Here is a 17,438-nt window from a genome sequence, read left to right as displayed (position 1 = left end):
CACCCAGAGAGGTGCAGGAACAAGCCCAAGATCACACAGCAGATCCTGTGTCTTTCCACAGCACCAGGGAGCCTCGCCCTGTTGTATGTATGTATTTATTTATTTATTTTTGCTTTTTAGGGCTGCACCTGCAGCATATGGAAGTTCCCAGGTGAGGGGTCGAATAGGAGCCACAGCTGCTGGCCTATGCCACTGCCCACAGCGACGCCAGATCTGAGCCATGTCTGTGACCTACAGCATAGCTCACAGCAACGCCAGTCCCCCGACCCACTGAGCGAGGCCAGGGCTCGAACCTGCGTTCTCATCGATCCTAGTTGGGTTCGTTAACACTGAGCCACACTGGGAACGCCTCTCCCTGTTGTTCTAAACGTTTGTGGGTTGACTCCGCCCCAGGGAGGGTCAGGGGTGAGGGAGGGGGCCTGTGACAGACCCAGGACCCTGAGTCACACATTGCTGGGGCTGGAAAGGACCAGCATTCCGTGAACAAGGGTCTCTGAATCAAACAGGTCCCGAATTTGCCAGAGTATCCCCCTCATCAGGGGTAGAAACTGTCAATGTTAGGAATTTTCAATTTTCTGCTAACAGCCCCCGGCCTTGTGTGCTGGATCGGGAGTTGGGGGGGGGCGGACACCCAGGGGGGGGGTGTCCCTCTGCAGAGCTGATGGTTGGGCTGGCAGGTGGCAGCTGTCAGAGGGAGAGGCCCCCCTTCCACCTCCTTACCACTTTGCTGCTGTTTTGCTGCTTGGATCAAAAGCCATCGCCTCGTGCTGTCATAGGGAGGTTAAGGGCTGGGTCCTGAAGTCTGGCTGTGTGATTTGAATCCTCGCTTTGCTGGTTGTGCCACTGAAGGGGAGTTATCTTAACTTCTCTGTGCCTCAGTCTCCTCATCTGTGAAGTGGGGTTAGTGATAGTCCCAGTGATCACAAGTTCTAAATGAGACGGTGAATGACACGCACACAGCGCGTTGCCTGGTTCTTAGGATCGGTGGCTGCTGATTTGGAACATCTGCTGCAGGTCAGGGGCCAAGGACAATGCCACGTGCCAGACCCAGCTGGGTCAGGCTCTGAGATGTGGGCTCCATTTGTCCCCCCACGTCTATCCCTCCCATGGGGGTACCTATGTCCTTTATGCCCAAGTGTTTGAAACCTCAAGAGGATGTGACCTGACCTCATCCAAGTGGCAGAAGCTGTGAGCCATTCTCTATGTTAGCTGGGCTACTCTCGCTATGGCCAAATGAGGTTCTGCCAGACCACCCAGGTCCTGCCGTCCCCGCCGAAGGGATCCTCCTAATTCCAGCCTCCTCCCCTTTCCCCAGAGCCCTCAAACCTCTCTACCGCCCCAGGTGCTTTTCCGCCCTGTGGACAGCGACAGGACCGGTATGTAAATATCTGTGCAAATCCCCTGGCCTTAGATTGCCAACCCTCCGGGAAGGCAGAGTCATCTCTGGGACCCCCACTTGCCAGCCATGGGACCCCAGGGTAGGGTGATCTGCTCCCTGCTCTTCCTGCTGCGGGCCCTGGCTGAGAACTCGGAGTTCTACCTGCCTGGGGATTACCTCCTGGGTGGCCTCTTCACCCTCCATGCCAACATGAAGGGCATCGTCCATCTCAACTTCCTGCAGGTGCCCAAGTGCAAGGAGTGAGTCTCCAGTGTGAGGCTGGAAGTGGCGGTGGAGGTGGGGTGGGAGGCGGGCTGGTCCTGTGGTCCCAGGTCAGGACCAAAGGGTCAGAAAGCTTCTCCTCATTCACCAAACCCCCATCTTGGATGTGCCCCACTGGCTCCCAGGGAGACCCCACAGAGTCCGTGTTATCAAACTCTTGCAATTGCGTTCTGAAACTTGGAGACCCGGTTTTTCCAATGTCACATCTCTTAATAAAGAGTCATAGGATGTCTGAGCCTAGAGAGGTCTTAGAATACATCAAAACCACCCCGACTTGCTCTGGCAGTGGCGGAACTCCCAATGGGTCCATGCCAGGGCTCAGGTGTAATCCCTTTGAGGGACAGTCTGTGATTTTTCTGTAGCAGGTTCTCAGACTGAGGGAGGGTTTGCATTTTCCCAGGGCTGTGGTTGGGTGGGCAGGGGTGTTTTCAGGACGGGAGGGGTTTCCTCCTGTACCCTCTTCCTTGTGAGCCCCTTAGGGGGGCAGCATCTTTCAGAGATAGAGTGGGCCACCTGCGTGCAAGCCTGGAGGCCAGGATGCTGGAGCCAGCCTGGGATTATAAAAATCTGGGAAAGAGGGGGAGAGGAGGAAGAGTGCAAAGGTGATTAAAGTCTGACTCTGAGAAACACACCCTTTATATGATGTTGGGGAAGATTACATGCTGGCCTGAGAATGGAGAGGGCGATGGTGCCAGGGATGGTGCTAAGCATGACGTTGGATATTTTGATGCTTGTGGTGATGGTGGAGAGTCCAGTGACGTGATGGTGATAGAGTGATCGTGGTGATGCTGCTCGTGTTGATAGCAGTCATACTGATGACAGTGAAGATGGTGATGGTGGTGGTGGTCATGCGATAGTGACGGAGGTAGTGCTGGTGGTAATGGTAGTGACGGTGAAGGTGGTGGTGGTAGTGCTATTGGGAATGGTGGTGATATGGTGATGGTGGTGATATGTACTGACTGTGGTGATAGTGGAGGTGGTGGTGGTGGTGCTAAGTGGTGCTGGTGCTGGTACTGATGGTGGTGATAGTGGAGGTGGAGGTGGTGGTGGTAGTGATATTGGTAATGGTGGTGGTGACAGCGGTGATAGTCATGATGGTGGTGGTGGTGCTGGTGGTGGTAGTGATATCGGTAATGGTGGTGGTGGTGACAGCAGGGATGGTGGTGTGGTGATGAGGGTGCTGATGATGGTAGTGGTATTGATGACGATGGCTACAGACATGGGGTGACCGCGATGGCCTTGGTGGTGCCATCAGGCATAGAAACAGCAGGCGCTGATGGTCACAGTGGCAGGAGTGGTGATGGAGGTTATGGGGTCACACTGGTGGACACCTATAGGGTGATGGGAGTGATGATAGGGGTGACAGATGGGATGGTGACAGATCATAGGGATGGAACCCCTGGTGGCAGTGGTAGTGACAGATGGCGGTCACGGAGATCAGAGCACCAGAGGTGGCCATGGGCATGATGGTGATCTTAGAGCTGTGATGGTGTGAAAACGATGTGGTAAAGATGCCAGAAGCTTCTGGAGTGGTTCTTGGGTGAAGCCTTGGCTTTGCTATCGCAGGCTGGAGGGACAAGCTGTCTTCCCGCCTCACTGCCCCTCCGCACTCTGGACCCGGTGCTCACTCCACCTCCGCTCTCCCCCCGCCCTGCCCCTGCGGCCCCACCAGGTACGAGACGAAGATGCTGGGCTACAACCTCATGCAGGCCATGCGCTTTGCAGTGGAGGAGATCAACAATGACAGCCGCCTGCTGCCGGGCGTGCTGCTGGGCTACGAGATGGTGGACACCTGCTACATGTCCAACAACGTCCAGCCCGTGCTCTACTTCCTGTCACAGGACGACTACTTCTTGCCCATCCAGGACGACTACAGCCACTACCTGCCCCGCGTGGTGGCCGTCATTGGTCCTGACAACTCCGAGGCCACCATGACCGTGGCCCACTTCCTCTCCCTCTTCCTCCTTCCCCAGGTGAGCATCCCTCCACCCTGGGGCCCTGGGAAAAGGAGCTGGGGAGGGGGGCAGCCAAGTGCTCGTCCAGAGGGCTCACCACATCCACCAGTCCTGGAGTGGGGTGGATGGAGGAGCTGAAGCAAGGTCAGAGCATCCACCCTCGTCCTGCCAAGCCAGCCAACCTATCGGTTACGTGCTCAGGCTTTGGAGGCAGACTTGGGTGTGCATCTTGCCATGGCGAGACCTCGAGCCCATCTCTTCACTCTCCCGAGCCTCGGTTTTCCCATCTCTAAAATGGAATGATAAGAGGTCCATCCTTGAACTGCCTGAAGATTAAAGTGTTCAATCAACGTAAGAGTTTGTAGCGCAAAGTAGCTAGTCAGTAATGTCACTGTTCTGGGAATGTATCTTGCGTGAGAATGAAAACACAGAAAGCACTCAGTATTATCCTGTATAGTTGCCCAGCACAGCATCTGCCCCACAGCTAGTCCTCAGAAAAGTGCTATAGTATTTCTACTGCTATTCTTTTTTTTTTCAAGATGCTTTTCTTTCTTTCTTTCTTTCTTTCTTTCTTTCTTTCTTTCTTTCTTTCTTTCTTTCTTTCTTTCTTTCTTTCTTTGGAAATATTTTATTTCTTTTATTTTTTTTCTTTTTTTGCCTTTTCTAGGGCCGCTCTCACAGCATGTGGAGGTTCCCGGGCTAGGGGTCGAATGGGAGCTGTAGCCGCCAGCCTACGCCAGAGCCACAGCAACGCCGGATCTGAGCCGCGTCTGCGACCTACACCAAGCTCACGGCAATACCGGATCCTTAACCCACTGAGCGAGGCCAGGGACCGAACCCACAACCTCATGGTTTCTAGTCAGATTCGTTAATCACTGCGCCATGACAGGAACTCCTCTGCTGCTATTCTATTATCATCATCATGATTGAAAGGGGATAGGCTGGAACGAACATAAACATCTGTTCATTAAAGAGCAGCTAGCACAAGACCTGGTGCACTAGTCTTTGTAACTACAGGTAATTACAAATACTGTAAATTTTGCTGTTATTTATTATATCAGGCACCAAGGATCTAACTTGTAATAGGTGCTCAATAAATGTATGTGTACATTATATATATATACACACACACATATATATATGTTTTTTTGTGCCCGAGCCAGTGACATGTGGAATTTCCCAGGCCAGGGATTGAACCTGAGTCACAGCAGTAACTCAAGCCACTGCAGTAACAATGCCAGATCCTTAACCCTGTGCTACTAGAGAACTCCCTAAGTGTTAATATTCTTCTGTGAAGTGTCTAGTCCAGGACTGAGCTCATTCTTTCATTCCTTTAACAAACATTTATTGAGCACCAACTATGTCAGGCACAGTTGTTGGTGCGGAAGATTCAGCAGGTAAAACAGAAATCCGCCCTCATATAGCCTATCTTCTAGTGAGGCCAGACAGATGATCCATGTAAAAAAGTATGTGATATAGAATGAATGAGAGAAAGAAGGTGATGGAGGAAAGCCCAGCAGGTGCAGGGAAGTGGAGCCCATGGGGCAGGAGGAGTGGGTACCAGGAGATGGGGCAGAGACTTGAGGAGGGTGCAGGAGGGAGGGAGCTCTGTGGGCATCTAGGAGAGGAGGATGCAGGACGAGGCATCAGCAAATGCCGAGGCCGGGAGGTGCCTGACTGTTGGTGGAACTGGTTGAGCGGAATCGGGACTAGTGGGAGAGAAGGAGCACATGAAATCAGAGTGGTGAGGGCTGGCGCCAGTGATGGAGCCCCTTAAGGACCACTGACGGACTCTGACTTTTCCTGCGTGATATTAGCAGCTGTGGGAGGGCTTTTTAAGATTTTATGTTATTGAGAGTTCCCATCGTGGCGCAGTGGTTAATGAATCCAACTAGGAACCATGAGGTTGCGGGTTCAATCCCTAGCCTTGCTCAGTGGGTTAAGGATCCGGCGTTGCTGTGAGCTGTGGTGTAGTCTGCAGACACAGCTCGGATCCTGCATTGCTGTGGCTCTGGTGTAGACCCATGGCTACAGCTCCGATTAGACCCCTAGCCTGGGAACCTCCATATGCCTCGGAAGCGGCCCTAGAAAAGGCAAAAAGACAAAAAAAAAAAAAAAAAGAAGATTTTATGTTATTGAAGTACAGTTGATTTACAATGTTGTGTTGATTTCTGCTGTACAGCAAAGTGATCCAGTTATACACATATATGTGTATATTCTTTTTCATATTCTCTTCCATGATGATTTATCACAGGATATTGAGTATAGTTTCCTATGCTGTACAATAGGATCTATCCATTTATCCATTCTTTTTTTTTTTAGGGCCGCAGCTGTGACATATGGAGGTTCCCAGGCTAGGGGTAGATTTGGAGCTGTAGCCACTGTCCTACACCACAGCCACAGCAACGCCAGATCCAAGCTGCCTCTGTGACCTATACCACAGCTCACGGCAATGCCAGGTCCTTAACCCACCAAGTGAGGCCAGGGACCAAACCTGCGTCCTCATGGATACTAGTCAGATTCATTTCCTATCCATTCTATATATAATAGTTTGCATCTGCTAATCCTAAACTCTCAATCCATCCCTCCCCTCTCCCCCTCCTCCTTGGCAACCACAGGTCTGTTCTCTATGACTATGCATCTGTTTCTGTTTGTAGATATGTTCCTTTGTGTTATATTTTAGATTTCACCCAGAAATGATATCATAGAGTATTTTTCTTTCTCTTTCTGACTTACTTCACTCAGTATGATCATCTCTAGGTCCATCTACATTGCAGCAAATGGCATTATTTCATTCCTTTTTTAGGGCTGAGTGGTATTCTATTGTATATAGTACCACGTCTTCTTTATCCATTCCTCTGTCAGTGGACATTTAGGTGGTTTCCACGTCTTAGCTATTGTGCATAATGCTGCTATGAACACAGGGGTGCATATTTCTTTTTGAATTATAGTTTTGTCTGGGTATATTTTGTCCAGCAGTGAGATTGCCGGATCACATGGCAACTCTACTTTCGGTTTTTTGAGGAACTTTCATAGGGTTCTTCATCGTGGCTGCACTGATTCACATTCCCACCAATAGTGTAAGAGGGTTCCCTTTTCCGTTGGGGTGTTTTAAGCAGAGAAGTGATGTGACTGGTGTATGTGAGCAGGGTCGCCCTGGAGGCCCCCTTAAGTACAGATTGTAGAAGGGAGGGGAAGAGGATATGGTGGCAACTTACAACGGGAATAATGGTGGCTGGACTAGGATGGCTTGGGCAGGTGGTATAGACACGGGAGAGACACATTTTGAAGGTAGATCCAATGGGATTTGCTAATGGATTGAGTGTGGCACATTTGGGGGAGATGAACCAAGGAGGCCTACAGTTTTTGGCCTGAGCAACTGGAAGGACAGAGTCACTATCAATGAAGATGGAGGAGATTGTGGGTGAAGCAGGTTCAGGGGAGACAGGAGTTCAGTTTTGCCTGCGTTAAGTTAGAGATGTCAGGTAGGCAGTTGCAAATAGGAGTCAGAAGTTTAACAGAAAGGTCCAGGCCAGGGCTCCTGGGATTGTTGGCAGGAAGTGGAATTTAAATCAGGAGCCTGGGAGTTCCCGTCATGGCACAGTGGAAACGAATCTGACTAGGAACCATGAGGTTGCAGGTTCAATCCCTGGTCTCGCTCAGTGGGTTGAGGATCCGGCATTGCCACGAGCTGTGGTGTAGGTCCCACACATGGCTTGGATCTGGCATTGCTGTGGCTCTGGTGTAGGCCGGCAGCTATAGCTCTGATTGGGAACCTCCATATGCTGTGGGTGCTGCCCTAAAAAGACAAAAGACAAAATAAATAAATAAATAAATAAATAAATAAAGCCAGGAGCTTGGGAGTTCCCTTTGTGGTGCAGTGGAAACGAATCCAACTAGGAACAATGAAGTTGCAGCTTTGATCCCTGGCCTCCGCTCAGTGGGTTTAGCCTTGCTGTGAACTGTGATGCAGGTTCGCAGATGTGGCTCAGATCTTGCATGGCTGTGGTGTAGGCTGGCAACTATAGCTCCAATTGGACCCCTAGCCTGGGAACTTCCATATGCCAAGGGTGTAGCCCTAAAAAAAAAAAAAAAAAAAAAAAAAGCCAGGATCCTGAATGGGATCACCAAGGGAGGGGGAGAGCAGATAGAGAAGAAACAAGGCCTGAAGGCTGAGCCCCAGGGTGCTCCAAGGTCAAGAGATCAGAGAAGAGGGAAGGAGATGGAGCAACCAGCGGGTGGGGAAGGAAACAGAGACGGTGCCATCCCAGAGGCTGAGGCAGGAAATGTGACTAATGTGAGGATGATGGTGAGAAGGAAAGGACCCTGCGCAGGGATACGCAGGAGGCACCCAATCAGTGCTACTAGATCATGAGAATGATAATGATGGACATCACCTAGCCTGCGGCTTGGCGCACAGTAGGTGCTTGGTACGTGTTACGACAAGGAGAATCCTGACGATGCTAATGTAAAGCGCCTAACCCAGGGCCTGGCACGTGATAGATTCTTGCGAAATGTTACTACCATAATGACCATCGGGAGTTCCCATTGTGGCTCAGTGGGTTAAGAACCTGGCGTCGTCTCCGTGAGGATGCAGGTTTAATCCCTGGCGTCGCTCAGTGGGTTAAGGATCTGGCGTTGCTGCAAGCTGCAGCAGAGCTCGCAAATTCGCCTGGGATCTGGTGTTGCTATGGCTGTGGTCTGGGCCTCAGCTTCAGTTCCGATTCCGCCCCTGTCCCCGGGAGCTTCCATATGCTGTGGGCGCAGCTGTAAAAAGAAAAAAAAGAGACACAGAGAGACCACAGTGACCATGATGATGACAGCGTAACCCCCTAGTTCGGGGTCCAGCACATAGCAGGTTCTAATTCATTGTCATCATGGTGATGACCACAAACCACTGGCACTATGGGCTCCCCAGATGCCACCGGGGTGAGGAGAGCAAGTGGAACTGCCCTGAGTAGGGCGGAGGGCGCTGAGGCTCTTGCTAATGTCCATGAGGCTCTTGCTAATCCCCTCTGGCAGATCAGCTACAGTGCCATCAGTGAGGACCTCAGCGACAAGCTGCATTTCCCAGGGGTGCTGCGCACGGTGCCAGGTGCAGATCACCAGATCGAGGCCATGGTGCAGCTAATGCTGTACTTCCGCTGGAACTGGATCATCGTGCTGATGAGCAGCGACGATTATGGCCGCGACAACAGCCGGCTGCTCAGCCAACGCCTGGCGCACCATGACATCTGCATCGCCTTCCAGGAGACCCTGCCCATGACGCAGCCCAACCGGAATATGACGCAGCTGGAGCGCGAGCACCTGGAGGCGGTCGTGGGCAAGCTGCGGCGGAGCACCGCGCGCGTGGTGGTCGTGTTCTCCCCAGACCTGTCCCTATACAACTTCTTCCGCGAGGTGCTGCGCCAGAACTTCACCGGCGCCGTGTGGATCGCGTCCGAGTCCTGGGCCATCGACCTCGTCCTGCACAATGTCACCGAGCTGCAGCGCACGGGCACCTTCCTGGGCATCGCCACCCAGGCTGTGTCTGTCCCGGGCTTCAGCGAGTTCCGCGTGCGCCGCTCTCAGGGTGTGCGGCCCGCGCTCAACAGGAGCAGCCAGGGGGCCACCTGCAACCAGGAATGTGACTCCTGCATGAACACCACCGAGTCCTTCAACACCATGCTCACGCTCTCGGGTGAGCGCACGGTCTTCAGCGTGTACTCCGCGGTCTACGCGGTGGCCCACGCGCTCCACAACCTCCTGGGTTGCAACCAGATCAGCTGCCGCAAGGAGGTGGTGTACCCTTGGCAGGTGAGGCCCCGCGCATGGAAACATGGCCCCTCCGAGCAGGCGCAGGCGCAGGCGCAGGCGCGGAGTCTGTGGTTGCCATGGAGACGGCCCAAGCCCTTTACTCTAGCCTCCCCTTCCTTTGGTGGGTTTTGGGCCAACAGGTTGGGGAGGCCATGGGACACGCCCTGCCTCCAGACACATAGGAATCCCTCCTGGTAACCAAACAAAATTCCTTTTAAAAAAATTAGTTTAGGGAGTTCCTGTCATGGCTCAGCCAATTGAACCCAACTGGGATCCATGAGGATGTGGATTGGAACCCCGGCCTGGATCAGTGAGTTAAGGATCCAGGCATTGCCATGAGCTATGTTGTAGGTTGAAGACTGGGTTCCAATCCTGTTGCTGTGGCTGTGGTGTAGGCCCGCCGCTGTAGCTCAGATTCGACGCCTAGCCTGGGAACTTTCTTATGCTGTGGTTGCGGCCCTAAAACAAAAAGTAAATAAATAAACAGTTTAATCATCAGCATTCAAGAGCGCCTGTCCTTGGAAGTTTGGCTGAAATTCCCTGGAAAGAAGCCCCGCAGGCAGTGGGAGTCCCAGTTCTCAGCATGGAGGCCCTGGGATGGGCCTGTGTGCTCCCATCAGCTCTCAGATTTATGGATCTTCTCCCTGCCCCAGTTCTGCATCACTTTAACTCAGACCTGAAATTTGAATCTGCGTTTTCCTGTTGTTTTTGTTTTTGTTGTTGTTTGTTTGTTTGTTTGTCTCACCATCATGTGGAAGTTCCTGGGCCAAGGATCGAACCTGAGCCACAGCAGTGACCTGAGTTATAGCAGTGACAACACCAGATCCTTAACCATTAGGCCACTAGGGAACTCCTGCATTTCCTGGTTTACACACACACACACACACACACACACACACACACACACACACACACACTCTACCATGAAGCCTTTGGAAGGTGGAGAAGACTTTACTGATGATCTGGAGGAGCAGAGGGGACATACGACAGAGATGTACATTTTCTACCTGCTGCCAGGCAGCTCTGCTTAAACAGTTCACTGTTTTTTTTTTCAGAGTTTGGAGGCAGCTGCCCCCTCTATGGCTCAGTATCCTGTCTTTATCCTCCCCTTGCCTCCTTTAGGCATCTCCCATACAGCCCACCTCTTAGGAGGCAGGTGGTGGTGAACGGAGCAGAGCTTTGGAATCAGACAGACATGGGTTTGAGTTCTGCCACCATTAGCTGTGCAACTTTGGGCCAGTTATTTAATCTCTCTGAGCCTCAGTGTTCTCATCTATTAAATAGAAGGAATAACACGTATGCTGCTGAGTTGCCGCGAGGATGGACTGTGATGTATGCGCATTCCTGGTGCAGAGTGGAGGCTGAGCATCTCTGCCTCCATTTCTGACCCCAGGGTCTGGCCTGAGAGAGGAGGATGGGGCTTGGGGACAGAGCCACTGCTGGAGGTGGGGGTGGGGCTACATGAGGAAGGGGAGCCAAGGCTCAGATCCGTAAAGGGAGCCGGGAGAGGTCCAGACACCTACCAGTTATAGGCCACACTCCCTCAGGAGAGTCGTAGGGAAAATGCTTTCTGGCTCCATACCTTGAACCCCTGGAATCCCAGGTTGCTCAGCCCAGTTTGGCCAGGTGACTGCAGGGGGATCACGTAGACCCCAGCACCAGCTCGCCAGGGGGCACCACCATCCTGATCCCTATCCTCAGGCGACCTCTGGGGTGGAGGCTCCCTCCTCTCAGCTCCCAGGACCATTGGTCTCAGACCCACCAAGCTGTGCATATCCAAAAGGCTTCTAGAACCAGGACCTCCCTCTCCTGGCAGGGCAGGGAGAAGGCTGGGGATCAGCTCTCTTGGCTATTCATCTGTCAGTTCTTGAGGTGAGGTGAGCCCCCAAGGTGGAGTTCAATAGATGCTCTCATTTATGGAGGCATGCTCTAGGAGCCTGACTGATGGGATCTCTAAGCTGGAAGCCCTTTGTGGATCAGCCCAGAGAGGTTCAGTGACTAGCCCAAAGTCACACAGCACATCGAGGACAGAGCTAGGACTGGAATTCAGGCCAAATGACGTCCAGTCCAAAGCATGTTCTAGTTCACACCGGCTTCCATATAGTCAGAATGATAGGGAATGAGGTGGGAAGAGAGTAAAAAAAAGAGAGTTGGCTCTAAAGTGTGGGATGGAACAGGGCCCCAGGGATTGAGTCCCAGAAGGATGCTTCAGTGGGAGGTGAGTGCTGGCTGTTTACCAGGCACTGTGCTGAGCCGCTGACATAGATGGACTCCTTTACTGCATCAGAGCCCAGAAGATCAGGCTTCTGTTGCTCCCAACTTGCAAAAGAGGAATCTGGGGTTTATAGAGGTTAGGTGACAGGTCCAAGGCCTCCCAGCAGGGGGTAGCGCTGATGCCTAAACCCACATCTCTCTGGCTCTAAAGCAAGAGCTTTCGGCCACTGCCTCCAAACTGATACATTTTCAAAGTTTGGCCGCATTTTACAGACATGGTAATCAAGGCCCATAGGCTAGTAGCCTGTCTCTCAGGACCATGCTCTGATGCCAGCTCCACTTCCCTTCCCTCTGCCCCCTCCAGCTGCTTCCAGAGATTCGGAAGGTCAACTTCACCCTTCTGGGCCACCAGATCTCCTTCAACCAGCAGGGGGACATGTCCATACAACTGGAGGTCATCCAGTGGCTGTGGGACCTGAAGCAGAACCCTTTCCAGAGTGTCGCCTCCTACTACCCATTGAAGCGGAAGCTGAAGTGCATCCGAGACATCTCCTGGCACACCCCCAACAACACGGTCAGCTCTCTGAGGGGTGGGGGGCTGGGCCTGGAGGCCGGGAGTCAGGGCTCATGCTGGGATGGCAAGGGCCTTTTGATCTGGGATTCCTGATGGGGCGCCGGCTGGGTATCTGTTTGTGGGGGTGCTGCCTGGGGTCCCTGATGGAGAACCGTTCATCTCCCAGGATGGCAGGCAGCCCATGGCACTCACCTTTCCTTTCTTGACCTTTTTTTTTCCCCGGTCTTTTTTGCTATTTCCTGGGCCGCTCCCGCGGCATATGGAGGTTCCCAGGCTAGGGGTTGAATCAGAGCTGTAGCCGCCGGCCTACGCCAGAGCCACAGCAATGCGGGATCCGAGTCGAGTCTGCAACCTACACCACAGCTCACGGCAACGCCGGATCGTTAACCCACTGAGCAAGGGCAGGGATCGAACCCGCAACCTCATGGTTCCTAGTCGGATTTGTTAACCACTGCTCCACGATGGGAACTCCTTTCTAGACCTTCTTGTTCGCTGGCCTGAGACCCCCTCAATGACCAGGTGGTAACCACAGAACCCTGTCATGTCTGCTGATGGGAGTTTCCCCCTTTGGAGACCAGAACCTCTATTCTAGCAGATTCATAAGATGGGGGGGCAAGAAGCTCCAGTTTGACAATGGGTCCTTGGGAAGAATGGTGATTGTGGCCAATCCTTTTTCCACACTGCGGTTGTTGAACTCACGTAGTCTATCTTTTTTTTTTTTTTTTTTTTCTTGCTTGGGGCTGCAGCATTCAGAAGTTTCTGGGCCAGGGATCAAACCTGAGCCACAGCAGCGACCAGAGCTGCTGCAGTAACAAGGTTGGATCCTTAACCTGCTGAGCCACTAGGGAACTCTGGACCCACATATTTGAGAATGATCAAGTTCCATGTGGTTTGTGTCATGACAGAGACTAGAAGAGTAAACTTAACTCTGCTGCAAGTAGTGAATGTGAGTGAATTGACATCTTTCTTTTTTTTCTTTTTCTTTTTGCTTTTTAGAGCCTCATCTGTGGCATATAGAAGTTCCCTGGCTAGGGGTCGAATTGGAGCTATAGCTGTCAGCCTACACCACAGCCACAGCATCGTGGGATCTGAGCCACATCTGCCACCTACACCACAGCTCACAGCAATGCCAGATCCTTAACCCACTGAGTGAGACCAGGGATCGAACCGGCATCTTCATGGATGCTAGTCAGGTTCGCTAACACTGCACCACGATGGGAGCTCCTCCTTCCTTTTTAAGACTGAATAATATTCCATTGCATGTATATCTCACATTTGCTTCTCCATTCATCCATAAATGAACCCTTGGTTTGTTTCCACATTTTAGCTATTGCGAATTAATACTGTTATGAACAAGAGCGTACAAATATCTCTTCAAGACTCTGCTTACGTTTCTTTGAGGGTATATCCAGAAATGTAATCACTGGATTATATAGTAATTCTATTTTTAGCTTTTTGAGGAACTGCCATGTTTCCACGGTGGCTGTACCAGTTTACATTCCCAGCAGTGCACCAAAATCCGCTGTTGCAGTTTCTCGATATCCTCACCAACACCTGTTATTTTCTGGCTGTTTGATAGTCGCCATCCAAATGCGAGTGAAGTGGTCTCTCATTGGGGTTGAGATGTGTTCTTTCCTAATCATGTCTGATATTGGGCATCTTCTTATGATCTTATTAACCATTTGTGTATCTTCTTGGGAGAAATGTGTATTCAAGTCTTTTTTTTTCATTTTCATTTTCATTCTTATTATTTATTTATTTTTAGGGCCGCACCCACGGCATATGGACGTTCCTAGGCTAGGGGGCACATCGGAGCTGCACACGGCAGCCACAGCAACTCTAGATCCAAGTCACGTCTGTGACCTACACGGCAGTTCATGGCAACGCCGGATCCTTAACCCACTGATCGAGGCCAGAGATCGCACCTGCATCCTCATGGTTACTAGGCGGGTTCGTTACTGCTGAGCCATGACAGGAAGTCCTGAGTCCAGTTCTAGGGACCATCCCAGCACCACGCTCCCTCCTAGAGAGGGGCCAGTTTCCCTCCCCCGAGCATCCTGCTGGGATGAGCTGGGGAGGGAAGGGAGGCCCCCAGAGTGTGGGAATGAGGACTCAGGGTCTTTTGCCCTCCTCCCTCCAGGTCCCTGTGTCTACATGTTCCAAAGACTGCCAGCCTGGGCAAAAGAAGAAGCCAGTGGGCACCCACCCCTGCTGCTTTGAGTGCATTGACTGTCTCCCTGGCACCTTCCTCAACCGAACTGCAGGTACAATTCACAGACCCACATGCTTGCCCTGCCCCTGCCCTGCCCTGGGAGCGTCTCCTGTGCCCTTCACCTTGGGCAGCATCTCTGGGGTCTTCCCCAGGGGACGTAAGTGTCCAAAGGCCAGGGACCATGTCTTTCCCACCAGCAGGTGAGGGCTTGGGAGGAAGGAATTATAGTTGTTAGGGCTCTGAGTCAAGGAAACCTCCATTCAGATCCGGCCTCGGTCACTTCCTGGCCTGGTGACTTTTCCTGGCCGAGTGAGCCTCAGTTTCCTCATCTGGGAGATGGGGTTGCTGTGAGGATCAGAAGAGCCGGTGGGTGGCAGGGACTCCGTGAGCACTGGCTATGACGGTAGGGGTTGCCCTTAGCTCTCCCTCCCGCTGGGACCTGGCCCAGAGGAGGCCTGGAGGAGGCTGACAAGGCGGCTTCAGCGGACGGGACTTGCTGTGGGCTCTTGCAGACGAATATGAATGCCAGCCCTGCCTGAGTTACCAGTGGTCCCACAAGAATGACACCTCCTGCTTCAAGCGGCGCCTGGCCTTCCTCGAATGGCGTGAGGCGCCCACCATCGTCGTGGCCATGCTGGCTGCCCTGGGCTTCCTCAGCACCCTGGCCATCGCCATCGTCTTCTGGAGGCACTTGCAGACGCCCATAGTTCGCTCGGCGGGGGGGCCCATGTGCTTCCTGATGCTGATGCCGCTGCTGATGGCCTACACGGTGACCCCCGTGTATGTAGGGCTGCCCACCGTCTCCACGTGCCTCTGCCGCCAGGCCTTCTTCACCATCTGCTTCACCATCTGCATCTCCTGTATCACGGTGCGCTCTTTCCAGATCGTCTGCATCTTCAAGATGGCCAGCCGCCTCCCGAGCGCCTACCGCTACTGGGTCCGCTACCACGGGCCTTACGTCTTCGTGGCATCCATCACGGTGCTCAAGGTGGTCATTGTGGGGAGCGGCATCCTGGCCACCACCCCCAACCCCACCGCCCGCGCCGACCCTGATGACCCCAGCATCATGATCCTGTCCTGCAGCCCCAACTACCACCGGGGACTGCTGATCAACACCAGCCTGGACCTGTTCCTCTCCGTGCTGGGCTTTGGCTTTGCCTACGTTGGCAAGGAGCTGCCCACCAACTACAACGAGGCCAAGTTCATCACCTTCTGCATGACCTTCTACTTCACCTCCTCCGTCTTCCTCTGCACCTTCATGTCGGTCTACGAGGGGGTGCTGGTTACCATCCTGGACCTCTTGGTCACGGTGCTCAACCTCATGGGCATCAGCCTGGGCTACTTCGGCCCCAAGTGCTACATGATTCTTTTCTACCCGGAGCGCAACACACAAGCTTACTTCAACAGCGTGATCCAGGGCTACACCATGAGGAGGGACTAGCCCTCCTATCAGCTGCCCACTGGGACGAGGGCCTCAGCTCTGGGAGATGGAAGCCAGGGTGGGGGGTGAGGGTGAGTGGGGCTTGCTGGTCCAACTCCAGATGGATGCAGGGAAGCCACTGCTATTACCACCTCGCCCTGCTCTCTGATTGGTGTCGCTCTGAGGTTCTCTGCATCCTTGGCTGTCTTTACCCAACCTAGTGATGAATGCCTAAAAACGTCTGCCTTTTATTCCTTTCCCTCAAGCTATTTAGCTGGCCAGACGCCGCATGCTAGAAAAACAACCCAAAGTGGCCCATGGGCCTCCAAGGACAAGAGTCCAGCTTGGCAGCCTACAGCCGCCATCTGGTGGTCACCATAGGTACCTGCAGGTTCTGGCTCCTGCGCTTCTGTTCAGGGTGAAGGGATGCTATGCGGGTGGACGGGGCTGGGGTTGGCATGGGAAGATGTGAGCTCAAATAATGCTGCTCAGCCTCATTCACTAGTGGCCCATGTGTCCGAGGCTCGCCCCCCCAGATTTCCCCAGAGCACGAACCTCCAGCTTCTCTGCTGTCTCCGAGTATGGCTGAGTGCATAAGGGCTCATGAATAAAGTTCACTTGGGTGAAACGAATGGGTTTTCTTCTTGATTCCCAGAGGTCCCCTGAGAATGAAGATGTGGCATGGGCGACTTTGGTTCCATCTCAGTATTGCCCCTTCCGAGCAGTGTATTTGGGGCCGATTCTTTCCTGCCCCTGAACCTCCACATCCCTGTCTCTAAAATGGGAACATCAAAGGATCAGAGATAATGGGTGTAGAGTGCATACAGTAGGTACTCAGTAAATGCCAACCACTGCACATCCACACATCCTGGAACCATCAGGGACAAAATAAGGTTGTGTTTCCTTTCTGTACCCCAATGTCCATGGTCTATACTCCTGTTCACAGTACTGGGTTTTATGGGAAACTAGATTCTACCAGCAAGTTCTGAGTGTTGTTGTGGGGGTGTTTGAACCTCAGGGGTGCTATGGAATCACCGTCTGCCATGGCACTGCCACTGTAGCACTGCCAAACCTGAGAGAGCCCGCCCTGCTGGGTATGATGGTGCCCATGTCAACCACCCCCGGTGGTGGCCTCCAGCAGCAGAAGGGCCCTGACCTTCCTGTCCGGGGATCAAACCTGGCCTTTGGTGCTCACTGGGGAGCCAGAGCATCAGTGCTGAGGCCTCCAAATTGCTGCCCAGAGAGGCTGAATGACCGGCTCAGGGGCACCCAGCTGGAAAGAGGGAGAGGGAGCGTCAGAACCTGGCACACTCAGGCAGAGGGACAGGCGCCCTGAAGATTCAGTTACTACAGTGACAGGGTGGCTTCTCAGAACTCCCCTGGGAGTGACTGAGAGCTTGGCCAGCACCAACCCTGGCAGGAACTTTCTTAAGCATCTCTGCTGCTGGGAGGACTGGACCAGGTCCTCCACGTCCTGAATTTACCTCTTTCGCTCTTCAAGGCGGCGGGGGGCAGGATCTGGAATCGTCTGGGATTTGAGGCCACAGCTCATATTTTGGGGCTACTTATCCCTAATGGTGGGGACTGTCCCTCTTTCTCTTCCCAGA

The 17,438-nt window shown here is 53.0% G+C and overlaps 1 protein-coding gene across 2 annotated transcripts; it reads left to right on the top strand.

Annotated features, from left to right (window-relative positions):
• Positions 757-15,883, top strand: TAS1R2 (taste 1 receptor member 2). 2 transcript variants are annotated; one of them, XM_021093444.1, is made up of 6 exons: positions 757-1,638; positions 3,333-3,633; positions 8,638-9,411; positions 11,990-12,199; positions 14,340-14,463; positions 14,924-15,883. In XM_021093444.1, exons 1-6 carry the CDS (start codon positions 1,466-1,468, stop codon positions 15,850-15,852), a joined length of 2,511 nt encoding a protein of 836 aa, XP_020949103.1. In that variant the 5' UTR covers positions 757-1,465; the 3' UTR covers positions 15,853-15,883.

Source organism: Sus scrofa, chromosome 6 (genome assembly GCF_000003025.6).
Source record: "Sus scrofa isolate TJ Tabasco breed Duroc chromosome 6, Sscrofa11.1, whole genome shotgun sequence".
NCBI lineage: Eukaryota > Metazoa > Chordata > Mammalia > Artiodactyla > Suidae > Sus > Sus scrofa.
This window is presented reverse-complemented; position numbering and strand designations above follow the sequence as displayed.

Bases quoted from the DNA above. Each gene is read 5' to 3' on its own strand.
- TAS1R2 (XM_021093444.1), top strand. From the start codon at position 1,466: ATGGGACCCCAGGGTAGGGTGATCTGCTCCCTGCTCTTCCTGCTGCGG. The intron at 9,412-11,989 runs GTGAGGCCCCGC...TGCCCCCTCCAG, and splicing joins AGGTGGTGTACCCTTGGCAG to CTGCTTCCAGAGATTCGGAA. The intron at 14,464-14,923 runs GTACAATTCACA...GGGCTCTTGCAG, and splicing joins CTTCCTCAACCGAACTGCAG to ACGAATATGAATGCCAGCCC.